The sequence below is a fragment of the Equus przewalskii genome, chromosome 20 (genome assembly GCF_037783145.1).
Source record: "Equus przewalskii isolate Varuska chromosome 20, EquPr2, whole genome shotgun sequence".
NCBI classification, from domain to species: domain Eukaryota; kingdom Metazoa; phylum Chordata; class Mammalia; order Perissodactyla; family Equidae; genus Equus; species Equus przewalskii.
This window is the reverse complement of record NC_091850.1, coordinates 18,962,696-18,990,357: the sequence shown is the minus strand read 5'-3', so window position 1 is coordinate 18,990,357 and position 27,662 is coordinate 18,962,696. Positions and strand designations below refer to the sequence as shown.

Below are 27,662 nucleotides of genomic sequence, written 5' to 3'. Positions count from 1 at the left end.
ACAATTGAAATTTCCCATTGATGTAAACTATTATGAACTCAATTTAAAAAAAATAAAAAGGTATCCTTCCTATGTCCAAATAAAATCTTTAGTCATTTTATGTATGTCAAAGTCCCAACAAAAAACTAGTGGTACATATAAAGGATTTAAGTGAAGAAAGTTTAATAAAGGGACTGTCTGCAGAGGCGTTTAAAGGAACTGACAAAAGATGGTGGAGCACCTAGGACAAGCAAGAGTGGAAAGAAAGCACCTGAGAGAACAGTGGGAAGACAAGCCATTACTACTCCCAGGCCTGCGAGGTAGCAGGGTCAGCGTGACTGTGAACTCGGGCTACGGGAGGGCGTCAATGGACAGGAGCTGTGGCCGTAGGAGGAGGAATGCAGCTAGTGCCAAAATTGAAGCTGAGGAGGGAGGGCGCAGGGGAAATAAACACCCCTCCTTTTCCTCCTACCTTCTAATGCCTTGCCCCGTCCTCCCATTGGCCACATCCAAATGGCAGAATTCAAACTCCCAGGGGATGCAGGTCAAGACAAACAATAAGAGAGAAAAACTTGCACAACTGAATGTCGAAAGGCACGTATTTTTTGAGAACGTATTATATGTGTGAGGCCCTGTGCTAAGAACTTTGCATGTATTAATTCATTTTAATCTCAAAAAAAGGGAAAATTTTGGAACTATTATCCATATTTTAGAGATAGAGAAACCAAAATACTAAGAGGTTAATTTGTCCAGTCACACAACTAGTAAATGGCAAAGCCTGTGCTTAATTCAGATTTCTCATGCTCTGAAATAATATGCCATGGAGGCTGTGTAAATGTAAGTCCATTTCCCTCTTGCTCAACCTTCTAAATGGTAAATCCAAGCATAATTGTCTAAAACACTTTGATAAGGATCTAATTAATGATGCAAGTGAGCCTGTTACTTTCATGACATTTAAGTATATAGTGAAATTAGATGATGTCCCTCTCTACATTAATTATAACTCAAATAAGACTACTATCTCTGGTTATTAAGAATATAAATATACAATTACCCCTAATTGAGTTACATGTCTCTCTTCCCTAGAAACATGTTAGTTAGCCTAGAAGCAAGGATTTTCTTTTGTGACTTTTTTCCCAGGCAAGATTTCCTATTCTAGATGAAGTCCAGTGAGGTGATGGCTGAATATGGGAGGAAGTCAGCCACTTACCCGTAACAAAGAAATGACGTCCAATGGCACACAATGGATTGTCAGGAATTACTAAAGATGGTAAAACTCTTTAGTCACTATGATGTCTGTAAAGGCAACAATAAATTCATAGAATTTTTGTCTGTCTGTTTGTTTAGTAAATCGGCAGTGAGAGTAGGAATGAAGTATATATGCTAAATTAGTTTGCCTATTTTTCTTCCCTTCCATCAGGATGCTTTTGATGCTTGAGCTCTTGGGCCACAGTTTGTAACTGTTGATCTTACTTCCTTAGATGGATGTTCCTCTGCCTGTGTTCCTCCATCTCCAACCCAATAAACTTCCCATTAGATTTAGAACTTGCTGACTTTTCACATACCCCTTAAAATATTTCATAAAATAAAGTAGCTCATGTTTAAAATATATTCAGAAAATTAGGGATCAAAATGCTGTTCTTTACCTACACTGCTCTTCTGTTGTAGGAAACATAAAATAGTGTATTTGAATTAATGATAAGAAATTAAGATGAAAGATAGTTGGAATTGTTGCCACAATGCTACAGTCAGAATTCATTGCCTATTCAGAGTGGTCTGTGACTGGAGAATTGTGTTCGCTCTCAAAGCAAGTACAGTAGAGTATCAAGAGATGCAAATGAGCTGAATATATTCCTTTCCTCAAGATTATTGAGCTTCTTTCAGCTCTTCTCTTGTGCCAGCTTCTCTGAAGTCTCTGGGCCTTTGCACAAGTTACTTATACTGCTACTGATCCTCAAGTGCCCATATGAATGTCATTTCCAAGAAATGTGTAAGAGATTGTGTAAGCCCCTAGCACCTTTGCTTCGATAACATACCACTTGATATTATAATTAGACAGCTAATTGTCTGTCTTCCTAGCTTGCTGTATGCTCTGTGAGGGTAGGGTCTTTGATTATCATCCTTAGCATCAAGAATAATAGGCACTTGAAAATTTGTTATTGAATGAATCACAAAACAATATAGATAAACTCATACTTAAGGGATCAGATTGTCTCCTTTAATTATATCCCCACCTGGAATATTTATATCTACCCATATTTATATCTAATTGAATGCACGACACCATTAATTGAATGGTGCACCGTTATTTTATCCATTACTAAGAAAGAAAAGCACCGCCAATCCAATTATAATTGATAGATTGTTAGATGCCTCCTAGTTTCAGAGACATTGAAATGTGGGAAAATGTGACCTGAAAATTACAATCAATAACATATAATAGATCTACATGGCAACCTTCTATCACATTTCTTTGTATTTTTAAGATTTTATTTTTTCCCTTTTTCTCCCCAAAGCCCCCCGGTACATAGTTGTATATTCTTTGTTGTGGGTCCTTCTAGTTGTGGCATGTGGGACGCTGCCTCAGCGTGGTTTGATGAGTGGTGTCATGTCCGCGCCCAGGATTCGAACCAACGAAACACTGGGCCGTCTGCAGCGGAGCGCGCGAACTTAACCGCTCGGCCACGGGGCCAGCCCCTCATTTCTTTGTATTTTTAAAAACTGTATCATAAGATTTCAAACACACTCCTTTTGGATACATATGACATGACACTCCTTCTGGATACAAAGATATGAACGTTGTCCCTGTTCTTAGTTCTCTTCCAGAGCCAAGCTTGTATCTAATTCAGGGGATAGTTGTTCCTCTGGCCCCAGCAGCCTCACCAGATCCCAACAACAAAGCTTCCTCTGAATACTCTACCTTTAAAAGGAAGACTCAGGAGAATGGTGACAATAAAGTAGTCAAAAAATGTTCCAGTTGCACAGGATCAATGAATGACTCTAGTTTTGGGAAACTGTAACTTTCTGTAATATTGGTGGCTAGTACTAGGTTATATATATATATATATATAACACGAAGGACCTAACTTTTATCTAAAGTCTTCTATAATTTAAAAGGAAGAGTAAAAAGTCAACTAAGGCTTAAAAGGAGATCAAAATATATTCACTGGTTGGGGTTAAGAATTCACTTTATGTACAAAAACACTACTATTGTTTTACCCAAACAGTAGATCTCTATAAACAACACACGTGAGAAATCTGAATTGAAAAATCATTGTAATTCAAATATTAAGGAATGAAGACATATGCTTTTTTTGTATGAATTATCTGAGATCTGCTGAAATGAATGCAAATTCTTACGTTTGAACAGGGCACCTATATACTTTAGAACATCAAATGATTAAGACGAATGGTCTGCATATTTTATTATAAATCCTATACTCTTAATACAAATTACAATGTACTTTCAAAATTATTTTCTTAGCTATACTTGTAGTTTGCCAAATATTAAAGTTTGAAAACACATGGGTATTGACCAGTCTTAAATATTATACATTTTATTGTAATATTTTTGGTGAAATGATCTTGTACTACGTAGGAACACATACAAACAGAAACACACGTACACACACACACTTTGTTGATAAGATTTTGTTTATTTGGTAGGAGGTTTTGTATTGTTTTGTGACAACTGCAAGTAAGTATTTTTAATCACAGGAAATTCAGATAGTAAGTACAACAAGTTCCTTAAAAAAAAACAACTTACCCTTTTCCTTTTTACCCTTTTGCCTGAATTAGCTGAATAATCCTCCCGGTCATCCACTACCTTTGCCTGTGGACGTTACATTGGCGTCTTTGTATAATCTGAGGTTAGACATTCTCTCTAAACGACCTCATTTATCACTTGATATTCACAATCAAGAGCTCTGGCTACTTATCCTATAAAAATCATTTTCTAAACCATATATGATAACCCTAATTGTTGATATACGTTATTTTAAAACATTTTAAGAACTTCCCTCAGTAAGAAGTGTCTAAAATAATCATTTTCTTATCCAAGCATGGATATCTCAAAAATGGAAATAGGTTTATAGAAGCTTACCCTTAAGAGGAATCTTCTTTTAAAGTTTTTAGTAACATCATAGAACAGAATGAGATTTCCTAATTTTAAGATGTCAGTGATAGACAAGTTAAAAACTCTGTATTAAAGAACTAACAACCACTCATTCTTTCATACAATAACTATGATTGATTATGTGCCAGTTCTTGTGCTGGGTTCCAGGGACACAAAGACAAATAAAAGGTAGTCTCTGTTCTTAAGGGGCTCAGAGTCTGAAAGAGGCAAAAGACAAGCAAAAAAGCAAAGATGGGAGGAGCCCCGTAAGCAGAGAAAGGAAAAGATTAGGTTTGTATTGCTGGAAAGTAAGCTTTGCAAAAATATAAGATGGAACCCAAATTTATACAGCCCCTACTCTTTAAGGGTCACTGTGCTAAGTAAGCACAGGGTACTTAAGATTTCCATCCCTCAGGAGCCCATAATCCCTGCTGCTGCCATGCAAACCATTTCTAACATATTATTATAAAAGGAAGAAGGATCGTAATCCAATTCACCAATGAGGTGCATGAACCCCTCACTTCATGCAGTAGGACTGACCTAACATTTCCCTGGAAAGGAGGTGCTGGTATAAATAAACGCACTCAACAGACCATCCGTCAGTCAACTCTACTGAACCAGTTAGGTTTCCAAGGCTGAATAATTATAATCATGTTAAAGTGAGCCCTTTCTCCTTGCTTTGTCTGATCCAGATTTCTAGCTTTGAGCCAGGCATTCTTAGAGATTTACCATAGTACCCTACACGTTTCTAGAGCTCTACAATTTATCCTAATCTCATTAGAGCCATATAGGGTTGTCAAATGAGAGAGGCAGGACAAATAATTTTATTAACAAGTTAGAATGAAAAAGTTTAGGTTTATAGAGGTTAGGGGACTTATCCAAAGTTGCTAGAATCTACCTAGAAAAGACCTTAACTCACGTGAGCCGACTCTTGGTGTGCAAGCACTAAACGTAGAATCAATCTTTTACCACTAAATTGGGCCTTAGGAAGAATCAAATTCAAAACATAGTAAGCAAAATTGAAAACAAATGTGTTAGGGTGAGATTATGGATATTGTTTTAATTTTTTAAATACTGCTGCAGCACAATTTCTGCAATTAAAACAATTTTAATTATTTAATTCAGTTTCCTCAATTCTTAAGTAAAAGAAACTGAGTTTCAAAGAGACTGAGAGCTACCAAGAATTACAGTAAAAACAATTGACAGGGTAAGAATCGCAATCCAAGATGCCTGACTTCTAGCCCCATTCTCCTTTTGAGACATTGGAAGTATATCAAAAACAACAAATTGAAAACTTTTGGAGGCAACAACGCTGACTTTTTTTTTTCTGGAGAGATTCATTTAAATAAAATGTTATAGGAAAAATAAATAGAATTAAAGTTACTGATATAAAGATTTCTATTTTCTAAGATCCAATAAGTAAGTATAAAATTAAATTAGAATCTAAAATTAGAATTTAAAACAACATAGCTAAATTATGTTTTTTTCTCATGATCTTGCTTATTTTAGTAAAGAATGAAAATACCATGTATGGCTATGTATTATTTCACTGCTATAACCATAGCAGTTTTTTTTAGGAAGATTAGCCCTGAGCTAACATCTGCTGCCAATCCTCCTCTTTTTGCTGAGGAAGCCTGGCCCTGAGCCAACATCCATGCCCATCTTCCTCTACTTTATATGTGGGACACCTACCACAGCATAGCCTGCCAAGCGGTACCATGTTCACACCTGGGATCTGAACCAGCAAACCCCAGGCTGCCCAGAAGCAGAACGTGCGAACTTAACTGCTGTGCCACGGGGCCGGCCCCCACCATAGCAGTTTTAAAATAAGAGGAATTACTTTGTAAACTTCCACTATTAAATTAAGTGAACCATAGCTGATAACAATAGCAGGGTCTTAAGAAGTGCCTGTGATAATGTTACTATAGTTGCCACGCTTTACGTCTGTTCCACTCAGCTTATCATTCATATATGAGTGCCCATTATGTGCAAGGGACTTTCCAAGAGACAGTGGACGGATACAAGGATGAATCCATCCAGAGCTCAATAAGAAAGAAAAGATATGTATTCCAATTAATATAATGCATGGTTTCAAATTTGAGATAACATTTAAGCTGGCCCTTAAGTAGGATTTATGGAAGCAGGGCTGAGAGAAAGTGACATTTTAAAAAGAGAGAAGAGTATGAGCTAAGGCAGCAAAGTAGAAAGTTCCCGGATGAATGGGGAACAAAGACTCCTCCCATAGTGGAATATAGGGTGCTGGAAGGGACAAGTGGGAAATAAAGCTTGTAAGGCCATGTCATGAGGCCTTGAATGCCAGGGAATTTGGATTTTAATTAATAGGGAATAAGAACTCCAAAAAACTCAAAATAAAAGTGCAATGATTGGTCTAGAAATACTAAATTACAACCCAAAATCTGGGGGAAAAACATCTGATCATTCAACAATAAGCTCAAGTTACTAAAGAAAATTCTATTACAGATGTTTCAGATCAAATAGTAATTCTGTGAAAAGTTTTGTAGTATGTTCAATCACTGAAGCACATTTATATTTAAAAAGACAGCCCAAAGCAGTTTGCCTCATAACTTAAAAAAACACAACCAACCATGTAATTAACCATCAATGTGGGTTTTCCACAGTTTTTAAATGTAGAAATACTATGTGTATTTTTCTAAAGTAGAATCTTAGATCTTTCTCAAGGATTATATTGGGACCTAGTCTGGGCAGAAGAAAAACTACATTGAAAAGAAGAATATAAAGTTTTTTAAAAAAGTAATAAAAGAGCTAGGAAGAGACCAGTGCCTTTCAAATCCTCTAGGCTGGTTCCTGAGTCTGTCTTTAACTGCTAAAGGTGGCAGTTCAGAGGAAATGGCAGTGGGTAGCAGCACAGAATTTGTGGGGATGCAGAGATGATTTCAAGCATCCACAACCATAGAATTGTGTTCGTGGAAAGAGGAGAAGAGTGTGGAGTTAAGCAGACCTGAATTTGAATGCTGGTTATGTGATCTTGAATCCATTTCTTAACTTCTCTGTAATTCATTTTCTTCATCTATAAAATAAGGATAAGAAATATTTACCTTACAGATGAGGCTTAGAAAGAAAGAATGTAGGAAAGTACCTGGTGAATATTTAATAAACGATAGCTCTTCAATAAAAACCTAATATTTATTAAGATCCTATTGTGCACCTACCACTGTGATTCTGTGGTTTTAGATTCTTGGCAGATTTTCCAGAGAGGTGGATTGTACTTAGAAAAGTGATCAAGGGCACCTCAGAGTATCTCTTCCTTTCTTTCTCTCTCTCTTATACATACACACACACTCTCTCTCTCTCACTCTACCAGTTAGGAATTCTTCTAAGTTAAGCAGCACCTTTCCCAAAGATACAGCATCCTTTAGAGGAAAGCCATCTCCACACTTTAGTGTGATCAGTTCCTTGCTCAGTGAAAAGTTGCTGGCTTCTCTTGGAAGTGGAAGAAGAAGGCAATCTGAGTGAGGAACTTTGCCAGGGCATTCAGTAGGATAGGAAGGTGGGGAAGGAAGAGGGAAAGGAGGTAAGGAGAAAGAGGGAAAGAAAGGAGGGCGGCAAAATAGCGGTTCTAATTTGCCCTAGCGCTTTGGAGGGGACTTTTGTGTCCCCTGACAATCTCTGAGGCAGATAATTGAGACTTGAGTAGCAAGACTTGTGCCAAAGTCAGACTCCTCCCTTATCATCCTCTCTCTCACCAGTTCAGGGTGGTAAGCTTCCCTTTCAATGCCATACCCAGTAAGATAGGAAAGAGAACGAGAAGCTCTGTGTGTAGGACTCCTCTGCCTTCCACCCCATTTTAACTCTCCAGAAAACTTTGGTGGGCTTTTTCTATTCACTGGTCTTTTTAAGAGGCAATCCCCACTGCTCAAACTCCTCCGCTCCCCCTTTCCAATAAAAAATGTTAAATGACTTAAGGATTTTCTTTGAAATCAATTCTGTAGCTATTCCATCAGGGTCGGTCACAGTAGATCAGTTTTTCCCCTCTTCCCATAGCCTCAGCTCTCAGTTTAGCTTATCCTGCCCTAATCTATTGCGACCCAACCCCCACCCTAACCATTTCACTGAGTTGCGGAAAGCTGAGACTGCCAATTTTGGATTATGGGATTCCCAGGACATCAGGTCAAGCAACTGAGAGGTCCACCCAGGGTTAAATTCCGCAGATGATCTCTTCTCTCTCTGGAATCAGCGCTTTAACATTTGGGTTAATCAGATCGTGCAGACTCGGTAACTAAGCGCAGAAAACAGCTGAGCACGTTGCTCAGAGCTCAGAACCACCTGACCAGTCGTTCTTAGAAACAACGTCTGGACCTGCCAACTCCAACAGGCGTGTAGCGTCTGCGTGCGGATAAGCCGGGAGCAAAGCTGGGAATAGTTTGGACGTTTGGGGCCAAGTCTGCACTTTTTGACAGTTCCTTTTACTTTTAGATAAGTTTTGAAATTGTATTTACCCGGAGGGAGAAGGTGTAGAGCGGCAACTGCACGCAGTTGAAAAAACCATATTTGCACTCCCATACTCCTCAAGATTCTTCACAAACAGGGAGAGAAGAGAAAACTTAGGAAGTGAAAGGTCAGCATTAAAATAAACGACTTGCCACGAAACATTCCGCGCGCTTTCCTTAGCTGGTTCGTCTGTCAGGGGCGCCTGCCCGCTTGCGCAGGCGCAAATGCGGCTCCGCCTCCCCCTTGGTGCGTAAGACGTGCGCATGCGCCCTCATTGCATCAGCCGCTTGATTCGTGCTGGCGGCTGGAACCGCGGGGAGTGCGGCGTTCGCTGCGGTGTTTCTCGTGCCGGTTTCGCGCGGCCCGCCGGAGACTGAGGGAAGAAAGGCTGGTGCTCCGCCTCGCCCGCTTGAGTTGGACGTAGAGTAGTCCCTTTCCGCCAGGCAAGTGCTGTAGGAAGCGGACCCCGCCCCCTTCCCGGCCTAGACTTCCTTTCCCCTCCCTGCCCCCGGCCCGGTGGGGACCCCCTCGGTTCCTCTTGTGCCGGCAGCGAGCCCCTGCCAAGGTCATGAGGCTCGTGAGGAAGGACATCGAGAAAGACAATGCGGGCCAGGTGACCCTGGTCCCCGAGGAGCCGGAGGACATGTGGCACACCTACAATCTAGTGCAGGTGGGCGACAGCTTGCGCGCCTCCACCATCCGCAAGGTACAGACCGAGTCCTCCACGGGCAGCGTGGGAAGCAACCGGGTGCGCACTACCCTCACTCTGTGCGTGGAGGCCATCGACTTCGACTCTCAGGCCTGCCAGCTGCGGGTCAAGGGGACCAACATCCAAGAGAATGAGTATGTCAAGATGGGGGCTTACCACACCATCGAGCTGGAGCCCAACCGCCAGTTCACCCTGGCCAAGAAACAGTGGGACAGTGTCGTTCTGGAGCGCATCGAGCAGGCCTGTGACCCAGCCTGGAGCGCCGATGTGGCAGCTGTGGTCATGCAGGAAGGCCTCGCCCATATCTGCTTAGTCACTCCCAGCATGACCCTCACTCGGGCCAAGGTGGAGGTGAACATCCCTCGGAAACGGAAGGGCAACTGCTCCCAGCATGACCGGGCCTTGGAGCGGTTCTATGAACAGGTGGTCCAGGCCATCCAGCGCCACATCCACTTCGATGTTGTAAAGTGCATCCTGGTGGCCAGCCCCGGATTTGTGAGGGAGCAATTCTGCGACTACATGTTTCAACAAGCCGTGAAGACCGACAACAAAGTGCTCCTGGAAAACCGGTCCAAATTCCTTCAGGTAAAACAGTCTTACCCAGGGATGGTTAAGAATGGGCAGAGGGATTTGTAGAAACTACTTCTAAAAGTTTTAAAACTGGGAAAAGTACAAGAGGAGACAGTCTTTACTTGACTGGGATGGTAAATGAGATAATGAAAGGAGAACTGTTAAATAGCTAGCAAATTATATAGTAAACTTTGCTGAAGTCCTTAAACCTAAAGCTGTTGGCTTTAGGTCATCGTGGGCTGATTAATGGGTGCTCTGAGAGATTCCTTCGTCTCACTTTTATCCTTGTGATTCCAGGTCCATGCCTCCTCTGGACACAAGTACTCCCTGAAGGAGGCCCTTTGTGACCCTGCCGTGGCTAGCCGCCTTTCAGACACTAAAGCTGCTGGGGAAGTAAAAGCCTTGGATGACTTCTATAAAATGTTACAACATGAACCAGACCGAGCTTTTTATGGACTCAAGCAGGTGGAGAAGGCCAATGAGGCCATGGCAATTGACACATTGCTCATCAGCGATGAGCTCTTCAGGCACCAGGATGTGGCCACTCGGAGCCGGTATGTGAAGCTGGTGGACAGCGTGAAAGAGAATGCAGGCACTGTTAGGATATTCTCCAGTCTTCATGTCTCTGGGGAACAGCTCAGCCAGTTGACTGGAGTAGCTGCCATTCTCCGCTTCCCTGTCCCTGAACTCTCTGACCAAGAGGATGATTCCAGTTCTGAAGAAGATTAATGATTGGAACTTAGAATCCAGACAACCTTGGGTCTCCTTCCCTCTTACATTTTCTCAGCATCCTTGTGACCGGGAGCTGCGAGAGTGACACTTTGTGGTCCTTAACAGGGATTTCTCATGTGTTTAGTCTCACTAGGTATTCTGTGGTTGGCAGGGCATGTGTTCAGACTAAAGAATAAATTAAAAGGAAATAATCTCCAAGTACGGTATACCATCTTTATTAATTAGGATAATTTTATATAGGAATTATGAGTTACCTGCAGTAATGAAAAACATTTTGTGTATTTAATAAGAACGCCTATATATTCTTTAGGATAGATCATAAAATCCCATTGCTTCATGCTTTGAAATAGTTTTCCTTAGGAAAAGCTTTTTAATATTTCATTATCCTCAATTTACATTATTTTAATTCTGCATAGTGTTTCTTACACTGCTTTTATTGATCCCTTTTCTCCCAAATTCCCCTACACTCCCCATTTTTTTAATTTTTAAGTTTATTTGCTATTAAATTATAGCCAAATAATTAGTAGACTTTTCTTGAAGGCAAGTTTAAAATGGTATTTTTCTTAGGAGACTTGTTAAACCAATCATGTTAAAAGTAAGCTCTTGGTGTTTTTGTGTTAGAATTAATCATATTTGCTATAGAGGACCACTTAATCAGGTATTTTTAGATCATAGAGTTGTGAGCTGCTGGGGATTCTCAAGATAATCTATTTGAGGCATCTTTATTTTTAAAATGAGACTAAGGCATATGATTTGCTTGTCACGTGGCTAATGGCAAAGCTGGAAGTAGTCCCCATTTCTTTGCACTGCCACACTATTTATGTATTTATTTTTTCGTTCGTCATAGACTTAATGCTATCTTATATTTGTATGTGGCGTTAGTCTGTGTTTCACATTCTTATTGCACTTTCTCTACACCCTTATTTAGGGGTGAGAAAGCCTGTTCAGAACAGAAAGTTCGAGTAAGTCACATTGTTAATATATGGCAGTTGACTTGAACTCCAGTACTATTTAGTACAATTAGGGAATCTCTGCAAATACCTGAGAGTTTACAATATTTTTTTTATTAAGTATTTTTGATGTGCATTTCTAAGAGTTAGGGAGGGAGCCTAGGAATGGAACTGCATCTTAACCATTTATAAACCTCACCATAGCACAGTAATTAGGAAAGGCCTTATGAAGACAGAGTGCTAATTTAGTTTGTAACTCCAGGATCAGTGGTACCCACTTCAAGTAGGGATGCTGAGTAAACGTTTGCTTTTCCTTTCTGTCTGGGCTTTTCTCCTGGTGTAAGTACCAGGTTTGGGGATTATTTTTTATAAACTTCCTAACTAATCTGAACCTTTTTTTCTGTAATTAGGAATAGACACCTCATATACTTTAAAATCACATTTTTACATATCTACCTCCTAATCTAAAAATAGTTCAGATTATTTCATTATAATTCCATGAATATTTAACTTGAAAGTATTATTAAAAGTATGTTATTAAATAATTTGATAGGAGTATAGAAGCGAAGCCACTAAGATTCTTAATGTTAGAACCTGATTGATAATGGATCATATTCTCAGTAAGAATATGGAGATTTGTAGCATCTATTATTCTCATAATCTATGTACTGGTTATTCCGAGCTGTGGTACTTACGGTAATAGAAGCCAGGGGAGATAAAACGTACCAGTAGACCTAACCAATGCATTTTAGGCCATAGGTTCACACATTGAGCTGCTTGTTAATCTCTCGGGAGCTTTTAAAACTCAGTATCCAGACTGGACCCCAGATTAAATAACCTTTCACCCCTAGAAGTGTTTAAACCTCCCCAGGTGATTCCAATAGGCATAAAGGCTGAGAGCCACTGAAGGCCTTGCTATTCAAAAGTGTATGGTCTGTGGACCAGCAGCAGCCCTGGAATCCAGGGCTCTATCCTGGACCTACTGAGATGCAATCTGTATTTTAACATCTTCAGTTGATTGCTGTGCATAATAAAATCTGACAAAAATAAGCTATAGTTTATTCTCCCTATGCTGGTAAATCTCTGGCTGGGGTTGCCAGCCATAGAGAAAAAAATTTGAGTTTTGAGGTCTTTCGAGAGAGTTAACCAGCCAATATTCAGTTTAACTCTCCATAACACTTCTCTAAATAAAACCCTGTTTTTTATGTCTACAAAGTATTTAAAATATCTTTGAGAATTTCTATTTTTAAAAAGTTACATTTTGTACCATTATCAAGAGTATAAATTGTCCTAGATGCATAGGTAGAAATATCAAAATGGAGACAAGCGTATAAAAGTAAAAATTCTAATAATTATTTTTTACTGTTATCTAAAAAACAAAATGAACCATAAGTCTTTGGAAATTGTACTCAGTTGTCTAATTCCAATTGCTATTTATTAATAAGGAATGACTATGTAGTAACAAATGGAAACACTACCAGTAACATACCTCTCCTGCTATCATGTACTGTAAATTTCCATTCACCATCAGGTTCTTGTTGTGAACAAACATTTGCTACCCCACTAGGCGCAATAAATGAGAAGCTTGCAAACTGTTTTATTTTGCTCTACATATGATACATATCAAACTACGTTTTGCTATTCCTGGTCCACCATTTATATGTTAAATATTTTGCTGATTTTATGTCTGGATTGTTGATTATGGATTACACTTTCATTACCCCCTTATATGTAAGTTGGATCTTTTTCCTCTCAGATCCCGCTAGAGTAGCTTTGTAAAGCTACCTTTCCTTTGTCTCTACTTACTTCCTATCACTAACTTTAGTTTCCTTTTTTAATCACTATGACGATTTCTCTCAAACCTCAAAGTTTCTTTGACAGAAGTGACATAATTTCTGCAATTCATGTATTCTGGAACTGAAATTCTCTTTATTGCTAAAAATAAAAGTGCACAAATGAAATGGTGTATACGTGAATTCCCCGAAGTAGAAGCTGTTACTGGAAAAGGAGTGCTGTGCTTTTAAATGGATGGTTTTCCCAGCAAATAAGACTGGCTGTTTGTATTCAGTCTCAGAATATGTTGAGGAGTTCCTAAGGTGATTCTGAGGGTTTGAGGAGAGAGGAACCCTTTTTCCTGTGGCTGGAGCTTAGATATGGGGTGTACATATTTATATTATAGCAGTCATTAAGGGGAATATGTTTAATATTAGCCATTCATTTTTTTAGTGCCTGCTTTGAACCAAGCACCGAGCTGGGTTTAGGAAAGACAAACATGTAAACAGATCACTGTTATCGAAGTAACTTGTAGAAGGTGTGTAAGGGCTCGCTTTTAGGAGGAACTTCACAGAGCTAGAGCCAGTAAATTTACCTAAGATGGTGAGAAACCTGGAGAGATTAGGCAGAGGAGGACTGCAGGGCAAGTGTGCGAATCACGTTAGACCCTCCGTGCCACCCTGAAGAGTAGGGGTTTGTCCATAATGAAGAGCCACCGAAAAGTGGAAGCCGGGGAATGGCATGATAAACTCTGCATTTCACAAACCTCATTGTTGGGTAGCATCAAGGATGGATTGGAGGAAGAAAGATTGGAGGCAAGAAGAGCAGTTAAGACAATGGATATTAGAAGAATCCAAAGGAAAAATGATGTTGGCCTGGACAAGGCAGTAACAATAATCCTTGCTATAGGGATGGAAAGAAGTCAATAGGAGATATTAGGATAGGAGATGGGGTCAAAGGGCCTTGGGCTGTGGATTGTTGTTCAGTTACGGAACGAGTAGGGTCAAGTGGTAAATCTCAAGCTTTTTTTCTTGAATGGTGGAAGAGGTGATGGCACAATTCAGACAGGAAATAGAGGAAGAGAAGCCGACTTGGAAGGAGAAAGAGTAGTTCAGTTGTGCATCTGGTTTGATGTGCTTGTGGGACACCTGGTGCTTTCCCTCCAGATTTCTGTACACTCACTTCCTTACTCCCTTCAGGTTTTTGCTCACATGTCACCTACGTAGTAAAGTCTTCCCAAACAGCCTTTTAAAAAAATGTACCTTTTCCCAGATTCCCATCCAAGCCCTTCCTTGTCTTATTTTTCTCTATAACACTTTTTTCACTTAGTTGTTTTGCTTATCATCTGTCTAGAACGTAACTTTCATGAGGGCAGAGAGTGTTGTCTGTTAGGCTCATTGCTCTATCACCAATGCTGAGAACAATCCCTGGCACAGAGTAGATGCTCAAAGAATTTTTGACTAAATGAATGACCAAATGAATGAATCTATGAACGTCTCTTAGGCAATTATGCATACAGGCCTGAGGTTCAGGAAAAAGCGCTTGGCTGGGAATAATGACACGAACTGTCAGCACATAAGTAGACCTGAAATCGTAAAGAAAAAAAAAATGACCTCGCAAGAATTAGTAAAGCTAGACAAAAAGAGGACCAGGCACAGAAGCCTAGGGAAACGGCAATATTTAATCTCTTTAAATACTACTTGACTATTATCTGTATTATAATCATTCAAAGCGGAGATGTTTATGTATTCCAATAGTTAATATGGTCGATAATTATTTTTTCCCCTACAGATCCCCATAGTGTACTACAGATATGCATGGAGAATAGCTAGTGTTGATTTCACAGAAATTGAGTTTTTAAAAGTTCTCAAGATAAAGAAGTTCTAAGTTTCAGGGCAAACACCAAATTTTGTATTTGGCTTTTAAGCGGGTCTTATTTAACTTTTACATTTAGAAATTTAGTATATGAAAGTTCTAGTTAAAAAAAGATTGGGGGGGATAGAAAATTGAATTTATTAAGAGACTTTTTTAGGATTCCCAAGTACAGGAATTATTAGCAAGTTCTATCTTATTCAGGCCAGGTTTAGAGCGCGTTACTGCTATTGGACCCTTAGTGTCCGTGCTCCCCATCTTAATGTGATGTCTTTGCCTTCCCTCACCACTTCCTCTTTTACTCCCTGCAGAACTGCAGGTGTCATAATTGTGGCATAAATTTTGCAAGGTTTTATTTGTATTTGTTTTAAAACTTGATTTTGCTCAGCCCATAGTTTTGTTGATAACGCATTTTTCAGTAAGTGAGTTCCCAAGTGGTCAAGAGCTAAAGTGAAGACTTGAAGAGCAACTAAAAAAAGAACCACAATTTCAGATAAAGTTTTTAAAACCCTAAATAAAATAGTTTTCTTCATATTGATGACAGCATACTTAAACTTTATGCTATGATTCAGTTTTTAACTATTCTAGGAGATTTAGTATTGTAGTCCCCCCTTATACACATGGGATACATTCTAAGACCCCCAGCGGATGCCTGAAGCCTCGGATAGCATCAAATCCTGTTTATACTGTTTTTTCCTTTACATACCTACTTATTATAAAGTTTAATTTATAAATTAGGCACAGTAAGAGATTAACAACTAATAATAACATAGGACAATTATAACAATACACTGTAATAAAAATTACCGTAATCTTAGCAACCTCAGCATACAATGTTTTTCTTTCCTTAAGTTGAGAACTTTTACCTTTTCACTTATTGGGAGCACTTTATGAGTTTCTCTGGCATATCCGAATTGCCAGCATCACTCCTCTTGTGTTTTAGGGCCATTATTAAGTAAAATAAGGGTTATTTGAACATAAGCATTGTGATACCTATACTGTGACAATCGATCTGATAATCGAGACCCCTGCTACGTGACTAATGGGTGGGCAGTGTATACAGCATAGGTACACTGGACAAAGGGACAGTTCACATCCTGGGCGGGACAGAGCAGGATGGCTCGAGATTTCATCATGCTACTCAGAAGGCGAGCAGTTTAAAATTTATGACTTGTTTATTTCTGGAATTTTCCATTTAATAGTTTCAGACCACGGTTGACCGAGGGTAACTGAAACCACGGAAAGCAAAACCATAAATAAGGGGGGACTACTATATTTTAGAAAAGTATTATTCAAGATTTTCTTAATGCATCATGTGTACTGAGTCAATACTGATGACTTGTCAGTTCAGAAGTTTAGTGCGAAAGTGTTACTGAAAAGCCAAAATGATTTCAAGAGGAGTTGAGATGCACATATAATGTTTTTGTGTATTAAAGATGCCTTATTTAGAAAAAAATCGAGGGGGCCAACCCAGTGGCATAATGGTCAAGTTCGCACACTCAGCTTCGGTGGCCTGGGGTTCACAGGTTCAGATCCAGAGCGTGGACCTACACACTGCTCAGCAAGTCATGCCGTGGCAGCATCCCACTTATAAAATAGAGGAAGATTGGCACAGATGTTAGCTCAGTGAAAATCTTCCTCACCAAAAAAAGAAAAAGAAAAGAATCAAAAGCAGCTATACAGCTAGTTAATAGGTTGGAAAGTAGGATCTATAGTAACAGTGTTGGAATTTAGCAAGGAAGACAATCTGAGGAGTTACTTAACATAATCATCAAGTAGCGGGTAAACTTCACTAGAAGTGAAAAAGAAATTGGCCGAGTTCAGTAAGGAGATAGATTAGAAAGACCATGAAAAAACATTGGCAAAAGATATTTGTTAAGCTGAAGTGGAGATCATAAAATCTCGTATCTAAAGAAAGAATAGCAAGAATTCTTTCTTTTTAGGGAGTTTTTGATATAGTATCACTGTCTGTATTCTCATCCATATTTTAGAGTGCTCTTTATAGATATGTGAGTATAACAATTTGTAAGATAGCCCATTTATATTGCAGTATTTAATTTCTCTATTTTAAGAAACATGTTAGTATATTTTGTTGTGATAAATAACACTGGGAAAGAAATGGGGATATCGTGAATTTGTTCATTTAAATTGAGGAGAAACTAATGCACTTTTCGAGGAAAATTCACTTTTGTGTGCAATACTTTAGCTGCATACAAATTTGAAGCTATCATTTTTGTTTTTGACAGTGAGTGTTTTAATTCCATAATCATTGGCCTCAGTACGGGAAGGTTGTATATTTCCAGATGCCAGTTGCTAAAGATTGCGATCTTTATAATAAATTGTGGGGACTTGGATTACCAGTCTTTTTTCAAGTTCCCTTTTCTTCATCATTTTAACATTACTCACATTGAAATCCCATTCTTTAGAATGCTGGTGTAATAGAAATTCCTGTTTTCTATGACGTAGGAAACTTAGAAGACTTCAAGCTTTAGAGCTTATTTCAATTTACAGTGCCATATTTGGTCCCAAAATATCCAGTAGTGAGGCACAGCAGTGTCTGCCAGACAGCAAATACAAGAGAAAAATGTCTTTGCAGCCACATCGCCGGGCCGTGCACACAACTGGTTGGCACCACTGTCTCAACTCCCAGAACAGACCATGTATCACAATAAAAGTAACTTCGTGCTTATTAAGGGCCAGGCCTATGATAAGTGCTTTAAAATGAATATTTAATTCTTTCAAGCACCCTGTGAGAAAGGTTTTGTCATTACTATTTTCAGATAAGCAAACTGAGATTAAAAGAGACTAAATAATTTGTCCAAAATCACATAGCTCGTGGGTGTGATGAGGTGCGCGATCAAGCAACTCCCTAAAAAATATAAGAACGCCGGTTCCATTCATCTGTTGTCTGTTTGGAGTAGGTCAAGTGTGCCTAGAAATAGAAGAATTATTTGATAACACTAAATTTTATATAATTGGCTGAAGTTTATGCTATCATTTCATATGTTGTTTGTAAACCTACCAATATCATTTTTCATCTCTCATGAAAAATGAGGAACTCAATCCTATGGCACTCTACTCTATCTGGAATATAGTTGAGAATTAGAACGTGTACAGAAACTGTTGCAAGTCTGTGTATTAGAGCAAGCCTCTCAAGCCTTTACTCAGCATCTATCATTATTTCACACCTAGTTTTAGCAACCTTTTTTTTTAAAATTTTTAAACTTACTATGTTTATTAATGGATTCTTTCAACAAACATTTACTAAGTACCTTAAGTAGCAGGAACTATGCTACCCTTAGACATGCAAAGAATAATTAAGAAAACTTTCCCTGCCTTTAATCAGCAAATTAAATATTAAGGGCGAGATGACCGACCATAAGTGGCCCAGCTGACATGGAGGTGACAGTAATGAAAAGTGACAGCTGACAGCTCAGGTGGATCCTAAAGCACCATCAAAAGAAAAAAAGGTCTAAGCTTAAAAGTATTTCACTGGGGCCTGAGGACCTGACTGGGTTACGGTAACTGGTGTTCATACTGAGGAAAAGATTGAATTACATTCAGTGTATTCTGTTAAAGAAGTCAAGGAAATATAATGTCTTTCAAAATGATTTTCCTCTAAAATTATTAAAAGATAGTGGCACTTAAAGAATTCTTTAGCTATCTGTCATACCTAGAATGAGAGTTCCAGGTAGCCAGAGTTTTACTATACTATGATTGTCCCAATAAGAAAACTCAAATAACTGTTGAAAGATGAACTCTTATTAAGGAAAAAAAAATCCCAATAGATTTTAGTTGTAAAATTTATTTAGAGGTGGGAGGTCCTCTGAGTTCAAGTCTGAGTTCCAGAAGTTTTATGTCTGGAATTTTTCATCAAGTCCTAGTGTAAACATTGACTAGAACTTTTTGTTTGACACCACTGTGAAAAATTGCTTTGTGGATATAAAACATATTTTAATCTTGTGTTTCAGCTCATTGATCCTGTGACCATAATTTATAATTTTTTCTTCCTCTTCGAGTGTATCATTGAGAATGGTAGAAATCACTTTTTTTTATGAGGTGGAGGAGAGGAAGATTGAAAATACATCATGGTACATGGCTCTGGATCATTTAGAATCATAGAAGGTTAACACTATAAGGAAACTTAAATGTCATCTGACTCACTTCATGATGTGGATGTAAACTGAGGCCCAGAGAGGGTTGGTAACTTGCTCTAAGACACACAAACAGCAGTTTTTCGTAGGGCCCCCCTTCCTGTTTGATTCATCCTATTCTGATATCTTACCCATTTTCTTGTCACCAGTGCACATTGGGAGGTGGTTGGGGTAGAAAAACAGGAAACAATGTGGGATTTTAAAATGCCGTAACCCTCCTTATTTATCAAATAATTCTTCATTTTGGGGCAAGACAGTGTCCGTCTCAGCAGCATCACCGAGACCTGAACCCAGCTTTGAAGTCGGGTTGTTTATTCCTTGGAGAATCTTCTTCTGCTAGATTCTGCTATCTTCTGCTAGAGAAAAACTCTGCCTCCTGCCTTTCTGCTTCTGAGAACCATTCCATTCTTCTGGCACACATTTCCTAAGCAGCTACTATGGAGCAGGCACTCTGCAAACTTATTATAGAGATGATCACAGTCCCTTCTTTCCAGGGAAACCCAGTCTAGGATGGGCAACAGACGGTAAACAAGCATTCACAAAATTCCTGCAATAGGTGCAGGAGTGTGAAATAAGAAATGCAGGAATAAGCACTGTGCAGGAATATGGGAGCTCAGAGGGTGCTCTTAACTCAGCCTGGCTTCTCTGAGGCAATGCTATCAGAGCTTAAAATGATAAATTCCAGAAGCTCACACTGATCTTCCATTACTTTCTAGAGAGATGAGGCAAGGGAACTGAGGTCATTCCTCTTTTAAAGCCTCTCAGATTTACTTGGTAACGTTTTTTTCTTCTGTGTAGTGATCCCTGTAAGTCCTGAGCTCTCTAGATGTTAAATATTTATAGTAAAGAGTCAACAAACCTGAGGAGAGGAGACATCCTGGAGAAAGGAGATTGCATCACGTCCTACCCTCAGAAGAAGGGAAAAAGGCATCAGTGGAATCAGAAACATGGACCAAGGACCTTGACTGAAAGGACTTTGAAAGATTCTGGGAGCTTTGTATTTTCCCTGTTTTTGTTTATTTCCTGTTTCTCTTTCATGACTAACAGCAAAACGGTTAAACCAGAAAAGAGAGTTTGTTGCTTTTTTCAGGACAGCAAGGAAGGGGATGGTGAGGGGAGAAGCATAGGACGTCATGTCCCACTCCACAGCCATTCTTGGGAAAAAGGATGTCGAGGATAGAGTAGGTGGTGGCAGCCACCTCAGGCAAATGGAAGCAGACTGCTGGGCCTGCTGTCAGGAAGGAGTGACAGAGAGCTGGCTGGGTTCTGGGAAGGCCCAGAGGCTGGACAGCAGGAAGACCCACTGGGGTCTTTCTTCTCTTAGTTCATCATTTTATCCTTGGTGTAAAATTCAGGAAAACACCTTAATAAACAATAGCAACTTCTCTCTTAAGTTGTGTATTTCACTAAATGGCCAACATGGATTTGGGTGTGGTGGAGGGAAAGGAAACTTTCTGCAGAAGGGAGAAAGAGCACAATATATTTTAGGAGGAAGAATGAACTCTGGGAACAGTTCTGTGACCCTTTGTGTCCCAATGGTATTCTCAGTCTGAGTGAAAGGAAATGGAATAACGTGTGGAATGTGGGGAAGTGGGAAGAACTGAGACAAAATTAGTTATCTGCCTCATTAAATGTAGTCATATATTTTTAAGAAAATGAGTCTGTTATCACCATAGTAAATTTCTCACTCTGGGCCTAACTCCTTGCCTAGAACTTAATAGAGCTTAATGAGTATTAGAATGTTTCTTGCCTTTCTGGGAATCGTTTTCATCCCTATCTCTGGCTCCTATACTTTACCTAGGTCACAGTCAAACATAGTGGGAAATGGGGTGAGTAGGCAGGTGATGTGGAGAGAGACACGGCCTTTTTGTAATGGTTTGTTGTGGCTTTAAAGCTCTTAGATATGCATTTGATGCAAGGGTTCACATATGCCCTTCTAGATGAATTAGAAACTTTTTATTGTCAGGATCAAGAAAGTAACATAGGGGCGAGCCTGGTGGCATAGTGGTTAAACTCACACACTCCACTTCGGTGGCCCTGGGTTTGCTGGTTTGGATCCCAGGTGCAGACCTACGCATCTCTTATCAGGCCATGCTGTGGCAGGCATCCCACATATAAAATAGAGGAAGATGGGCACGGGTGTTAGCTCAGGACCAATCCTCCTCAACAAAAAGAGGAGGATTGGTGACAGATGTTAGCTCAGGGATAATCTTCCTCAAAAAAAGAAGAAAGTAACATAACCAGATTTTATACTTGAGACTATGGAACAGATGTTGCCCACCAAAAATTACAATGTAATTTACACACTGTTGGCTACAGTTACAGAAGATATATAAGCATTTGCAAAAACATTGCATTTGTGAATAACCAACTATGAATCACAGAAAAAATCTTCCACACCATTCTCAGAGGACTCTGGCTGTGGTCGAGCAAATGTCAGAACTGGCCTGTGAATCAGGAGTTCAGGATGTGCCCAGGCCCTGCCAGTAGGTTGTGTGACTTGAGGAAATCATTTCATCCTTTCGAGCCTGTTTCTTCATTAGCAGAACGAGGGAAGACGAGTGGCTTTTGAATTCGTAGTCACTCTTGCAGATCTCTGATTCTATTTGGTACAGTAGCAATAGTTGCTTATTATTTTTAAAAGTCATATCTTTCCAGCAAAATAAATCCTCAGTGACTCTCAGGTTTAAAAAGAATCTGTTTTGCACCATATTCCAAAAGCTGCCAGATTTGGGGTTTGGCTGACTACTAAAGAGAGCAGCCTGATAGAAGGAGCAAATTCCAGAGCTGAGGGTCATTTATTTGGAATGCTTTGCCAAATACTCCCATATTTTCAAAGTTGTTGGAGGCCTTAAAACTTGAGCATTAGGGGAGAAATAGTTGTTTAAAACGCTTTGTCAATAGGTGCACAAAAATTTTGAGGTTTACAAATATTTTTGAATAGTTTGCCACATTCCAGTGGCATGCCAAGTGGCATAGTCCTGCCACTTTCCTTCTTGTTATTCTTCTCTCCTATCGACTTTGCTTGCTGTCCCAAAGGATTAGGCAATGAGAAAACACAGGTCTTTATTTTTACTGGAATGTTCTTTCAGTTTGGCCTGTGGTTCTCGGACCAGGCAGCATATTAGAGTCAACTAGGGTTTTAAAATCAGAGTTGACTGGGCCCCACCCCCAGACAATTAAGTCAGACTGTTTGGGAAAGGGGCCCAGGCATCAGTCCATTTAAAAAACTTCCCAGGTGTTCCTTACCTACAGCCAGGTTCAACCATGTTGCTTCATCGTGGAGTAGGCCAGTTGGCTTTAGTGTCTTCTGGGCCACAATATTAGTCAGCTGTCTGGCTAAGAAAAAAAGAGGTGGAACATAGAAAAAATTGTGAAATTGTGGGTTAATTGATCTCCACTGCTGAAAAGGCAACTTTAAAAAGTTGTTGAGGGGAATGTATTTCTTTGGCTTTAATGCCTCCTTCTAGAATATGTCTATACCTTTACGTATCTTGGACTTGCTATGAGAAACTCACAATGAGGACTAATAGTGACCAGTTTGTGAATGTTTATTGATGCCTTTTACATGCACATGTGTTACTAGTTACAGTGGGGGTTTACAAAAAATTAGAGAACTTGGTTCCCACTCCTTGAAGGATGGAGCTTATAAATCTTTGGATGCAAGAATGATGTAATACAGAACAAGACGGCAAAATCATATATTGTACAGAGAGCAAAACTACAATTGTTGACAACAGGAAGACATCATCATTGGCTGGAATCACCTGGGAAGATGGTATTGGAGGATGGGCCATCTCTGAATGTCTTTCACTCACTCGGTAGGCAGCAGTGGTAAGAACATTGGCTCTGAACTAAGAAACGCTTAGCTCTGCTGCAGATGAGCTCCATGACCTTGGGCAAATCATGTTACCTTTATGATCCTCAAATCTATTTATGAGCTTCAATCTGTAAATGGGAAAATTGATAAAACTTTCTTCATAGAGTTCCAAGGAGTAAATATGATTTAAGCAAAATACCTGGACGTGTTTAACTTAGAGCTCTATTTAACTTTGTTTTATTCCTCCTTGCTATTGCATCTTTGTACCAGATGTACCATCTGGGCACCTGACCAGCTGTGGAGGTCAGTTGATCTCTAAATTTTCAGCCTGAGAAATTCTCAGTGAGAGATTTGGTATTCCTCCAGGAGCATGACGGAAGTGCTGGAGACTCAGGGAAAGCTTGGCTTCTACAGTCTCAGGTCTTCTTGAGGTCACCTCAGGCCGCTTACAGCTCTTATTGCTGCTTTTCCCCAGCTGACATTTGGTTCTGGAAGGAAATGGAAGCCAGGAAAGAGGAAGATGATGTTGTACCTCCCCACTCCCAACACACTTGTCCTTGGCCTAAACATTGTTTTTCAATCAGCTCTCAAACTTCCAGCATGGAGGAGGAGGAACTAGCAAATGTATCCAGATGTCCTGTCGGGCAGCAACTGCTAAGCCGAGTAGGCCACAAAAATTTAAAAGAACAAGACTCATCCGGGTTTTTACTCTCCTACAGTTAAATCTAAATTTGGAAGTGAGCCAAAGTTAAAAATATAAAACATACAGCAGGAGCTTCTCTCGTACCTTTCTAAGGTCGCCAAATTTATGGGGTGAGGGAAACAGTGTACGGGACATACTTATTCTAAAAAAATTATTTGTTGTTTATCTTAGATTCAAATTTAACTGGCTGTCTAGCAACCCTGCACTCTCATGTTCATCTCTTTAGCATCTCTGGTCATGACTGGCTTTGGTAGGAGAGGTCTTTGCTTGGGTGGTTGTTGGGAGGAGCACTGGTGACTACATTCCTACCCAGGACTGGTCCTGGCTCTAGTTTTGGAGCCTTTGTTGGAAGAATGGAGAAGGGTCGATCTCTTCTCCCGTGTTTGGAAAACGTTGATCTAAGCCTTTCCACATTGAATGTAACTGAATGTCTACTTAGCGATCATCCTTTCCAGATGATTCTTATATCCTAAAACAATGAGGTCATCACCTTTCTCAATTCAATCATCTGAAACTGTTCCTCCAAGGAGGTACCTAATTGTAAGATGTCTTTATGGTCATGGTAGTTGTGTTTATGATGCAATTTGATAATATGAGGTTCTCTTACAAAATAAAATTAGTAATTACAAGTGGACTTATACTCTTGATAAATTAAGGAAGGTTAATTTATAATGCATCACTAAACAGAAACTTAGTCACAAAAACTCCGTAAAGGCAGGAACAACATATAACAGGGAGAGGGTATTAGGTAGTGCTTGAGGGTGAAGGCTCTGGAGTTAGACCACCTGGGTTCAGTATCTCTAATACTGACCATTTCAGTGTTTCCTCACCTGGAAGCTAAGTGCCAACCTAATAGGGTTTTCTGAAAATTAAGTGACATTATTGACACTTTTATAATGCTTGGCCCAAAGTAAATGCTCAAGGCATTTTATCTGTTTTATATGCTATATCTAAAATTTATCTCCTTGGAACTCAATAAATGTCCATGAACACTGAGTACATTTTCAATCCTGAAAGGAAACCAACGAAAGATGAAAATTAATGATGTCTTACAGACAGTTGGACATATAAGCCACTCGTAGTTAAGAGCTTAAACCATCAAGTTAGTGTTTATTTCTATTCATCTAAAAGAATTGTTCCTGAGCCTTGGCAGCAGATTTTCATGTTGCCCCTCACCCAACATGAACACCCTGGAAACTCATTCATTCATGGGGAAGGATAAGGAATCGAGGGCTATTAAGTGGGCTGTTTTGTGAAGTAGTCAATTAAGAGCTCACTCACAGGCTGAAAGAGAGTCAACAAGCCCATCATCATCCACCCCAGCCATTCCTTAGAATAGAGACCAGGGCCCTAGTTACCAAGGAAGGACCATGTGGCTGTGTTCAGAGGGGAGGAGCACATCTCAGAGCTGATTTGCTTGCACATCTCATCCTAGAGTGTTGGAGGTGTAATCCTCCTGGGGAGATAGCAAAGCTCTTTTCCAATGCTCTGTATTTCTGGAAAGTGGTGTGTTTATTCCCTCTCAGGCCTTTTCACTTTTATCCTGGTTCATGGGAAAAATAATACTAGTAAAAGTCTGTCTGTATTATGACTGGCTACAGCAGATGGGGGTTTTCTTCAGAGTAATGTTTTCAAGTAGTGTCACCCAGCAGCTGGTTTCCTTTGCTTGGAGAGATTTGGCGCCTTAAAAGCAAAAAGAGATGGAAGCACTTGCGGTGATAAACTTGTGTCAGTTTGGAATCAATTTAGAACAGCTTAAAACCTCTCAGACCCAACACATTCTAAAGCTTTAAATGCTATCCACTAAGAAATCGTATCTGAAGAATTTTTTCCATTAAACATTTAGTCTGGTTCAAACCTAATAAGATGCTAATCTTTTCAAAACTTGTTTTCCCTTATTTGGCTTTCTTTACTTTTTGTAAAAGTCGGTCAGAGTTTAATATACCAGAATTGCTGAATGCAAGGGGGGAGTAGAAAGTGCCTTGGGCCTGGTTTCAGGAGAACTAGATGCAACCTAGGGTCCATAACTAAGTGATTTTGAGCATCACTAAGCCACTGGGAGACTTACCTATAAAATGGGAAAATGCCGTCTGGAAATGTGGGGACAATTAGATTATGAAACATTTATGTAAGCACTAGGCCTTCATGGTAGATGCTCGATACCTGTTAAGTCTGTGGCCTTAGGGGGATCTGGTCAAAGGCTTTGTTGCAGCGCTTCCTTTGAGGAAATACAAAATGAATGTCATTTTTAAAGGTTTTGTGTCCTGACCATATAGAGATTCTTCCTCCCAAAGAAACTAAAATAGTTTGAGAAGGCAAATATCATTATGGGATAATGATAGAAATCTGCAGAAATCTGCCGTTGTGCTTTCATACATCAAGATTAAAAACAGTGCAAAGGCAGAATCACATCTCTTTCATCTGCCAGAATCTTGCCCTATTTCTTGCCTTTGATTTGTTTAAGTATAGGAGATTAAGATGGTACAGATTTATGAAGATCTAAAATATTCGTAAATATATTCTTTGCATATTCAAATTGTAATATACATGTCTTAAAAAGTTGTTTCATCTTTATTTCTAGCAGAGATCAGCAGCCCTTTTTTTGTGAGCGGTCAGAGAGAGTACATTTTTTAGCCTTTGCAGGCCATATGGTCTCTATAGTGACTACTTAACTCTGCCTTTGTAGTGCAAAAGCAGCCACAGACAACTCTAGGGTATAACTCTGTTCCAATAAAAAACTTTGTTTACAAAGACCAGTGGTGGGTGGCCCATAGGACACAGTATGCTGATCCATGGCCTAAAGCATGATATAGAGTGTATGTACAAATTAGTCATAATTAAGATAACTTATCTAAAGAAAAAAATGTGTACGAACATAAACTCGGGTTATTAACTCAGCAGTTGTATAAACATAACCTTAGTATATACATCTATTCCTTTAACATCATGGCTTGCTGAGTTTTAAAAAATAGTGTGATTCTCTAAGTTTATTCAGTTGAGATGCTGGTATGTAAATCACGTTGTAATCAGCTTGCATTTCATTAGTACTTTTTGAAGTTCTAACAGAGCCGTGCGTGTTTGCACAATAGGCTTTACTATTTTTCTGTGGTAGACAGATTTCAAAATTGGACTCCAACCCATTACATGAATGTCTAGGACAGGATTTCCTTCTGCTGCACAGGAATATTTTGTGAACTTCCTGAGAAGGACATTCAAGGATGGCTTACCTGACAGCATCAAGCCATTGTGTTCTAAGGAATTTCCTGCAGGGATGAAACCAGTAAGGCTTAGACCTCCGTCTTTTTATAACCATTTCCCACATCCACCTTAAACAATGCCTTTTAGGAATGTTTTTGTGTGATTTCTCTCTCCAGGAAGAGACTGAAAGTAATGCAATGCCTAGACCATTAGAGAATTTTGAAAATTGGAAACAGCTAGTGCATCTCTTTTTTGCCGTAGTAACATAAGAAGCCAACTCAATCCTCAGTGCCTTAACAAAGCATCCAGCATTAACATGTACATTAGAAGGGCACCCAATTTCTCATTATTTAGCAATTCTAGTTCTAATTTTATAAATTCTAATTCTATTGTAGTTTGAGAGTATCTAGGAATCAGAAGCTTTGTGCAAAAGTAATAACGAAGTAAACACACTTAGCTATCAAAAGACCTTAAAATGTCAGTGGCTTGACGCTGACTTTATTTCTCCCATGTGTCTCAATCTGGTGTGGGTTGGAGGATCCCACTTCCTCTGTGATATGCCGTCAGGAACACGTGCCTCTAAGGTTACGGTAGAAGGGAAGAAAAAGGTATAGATAG

At 39.4% G+C, this 27,662-nt stretch overlaps 2 protein-coding genes across 4 annotated transcripts in view; both read left to right on the top strand.

Moving 5' to 3' along the window:
- The window catches only part of ITGA1 (integrin subunit alpha 1), a 148,065-nt gene that overhangs the window by 3,166 nt on the left and 117,237 nt on the right, over window positions 1-27,662 (top strand). The window lies entirely within an intron of this gene.
- Window positions 8,778-13,485, top strand: PELO (pelota mRNA surveillance and ribosome rescue factor). The gene is made up of 2 exons (XM_008530860.2): window positions 8,778-9,857; window positions 10,140-13,485. Exons 1-2 carry the CDS (start codon window positions 9,132-9,134, stop codon window positions 10,569-10,571), a joined length of 1,158 nt encoding a protein of 385 aa, XP_008529082.1. The 5' UTR covers window positions 8,778-9,131; the 3' UTR covers window positions 10,572-13,485.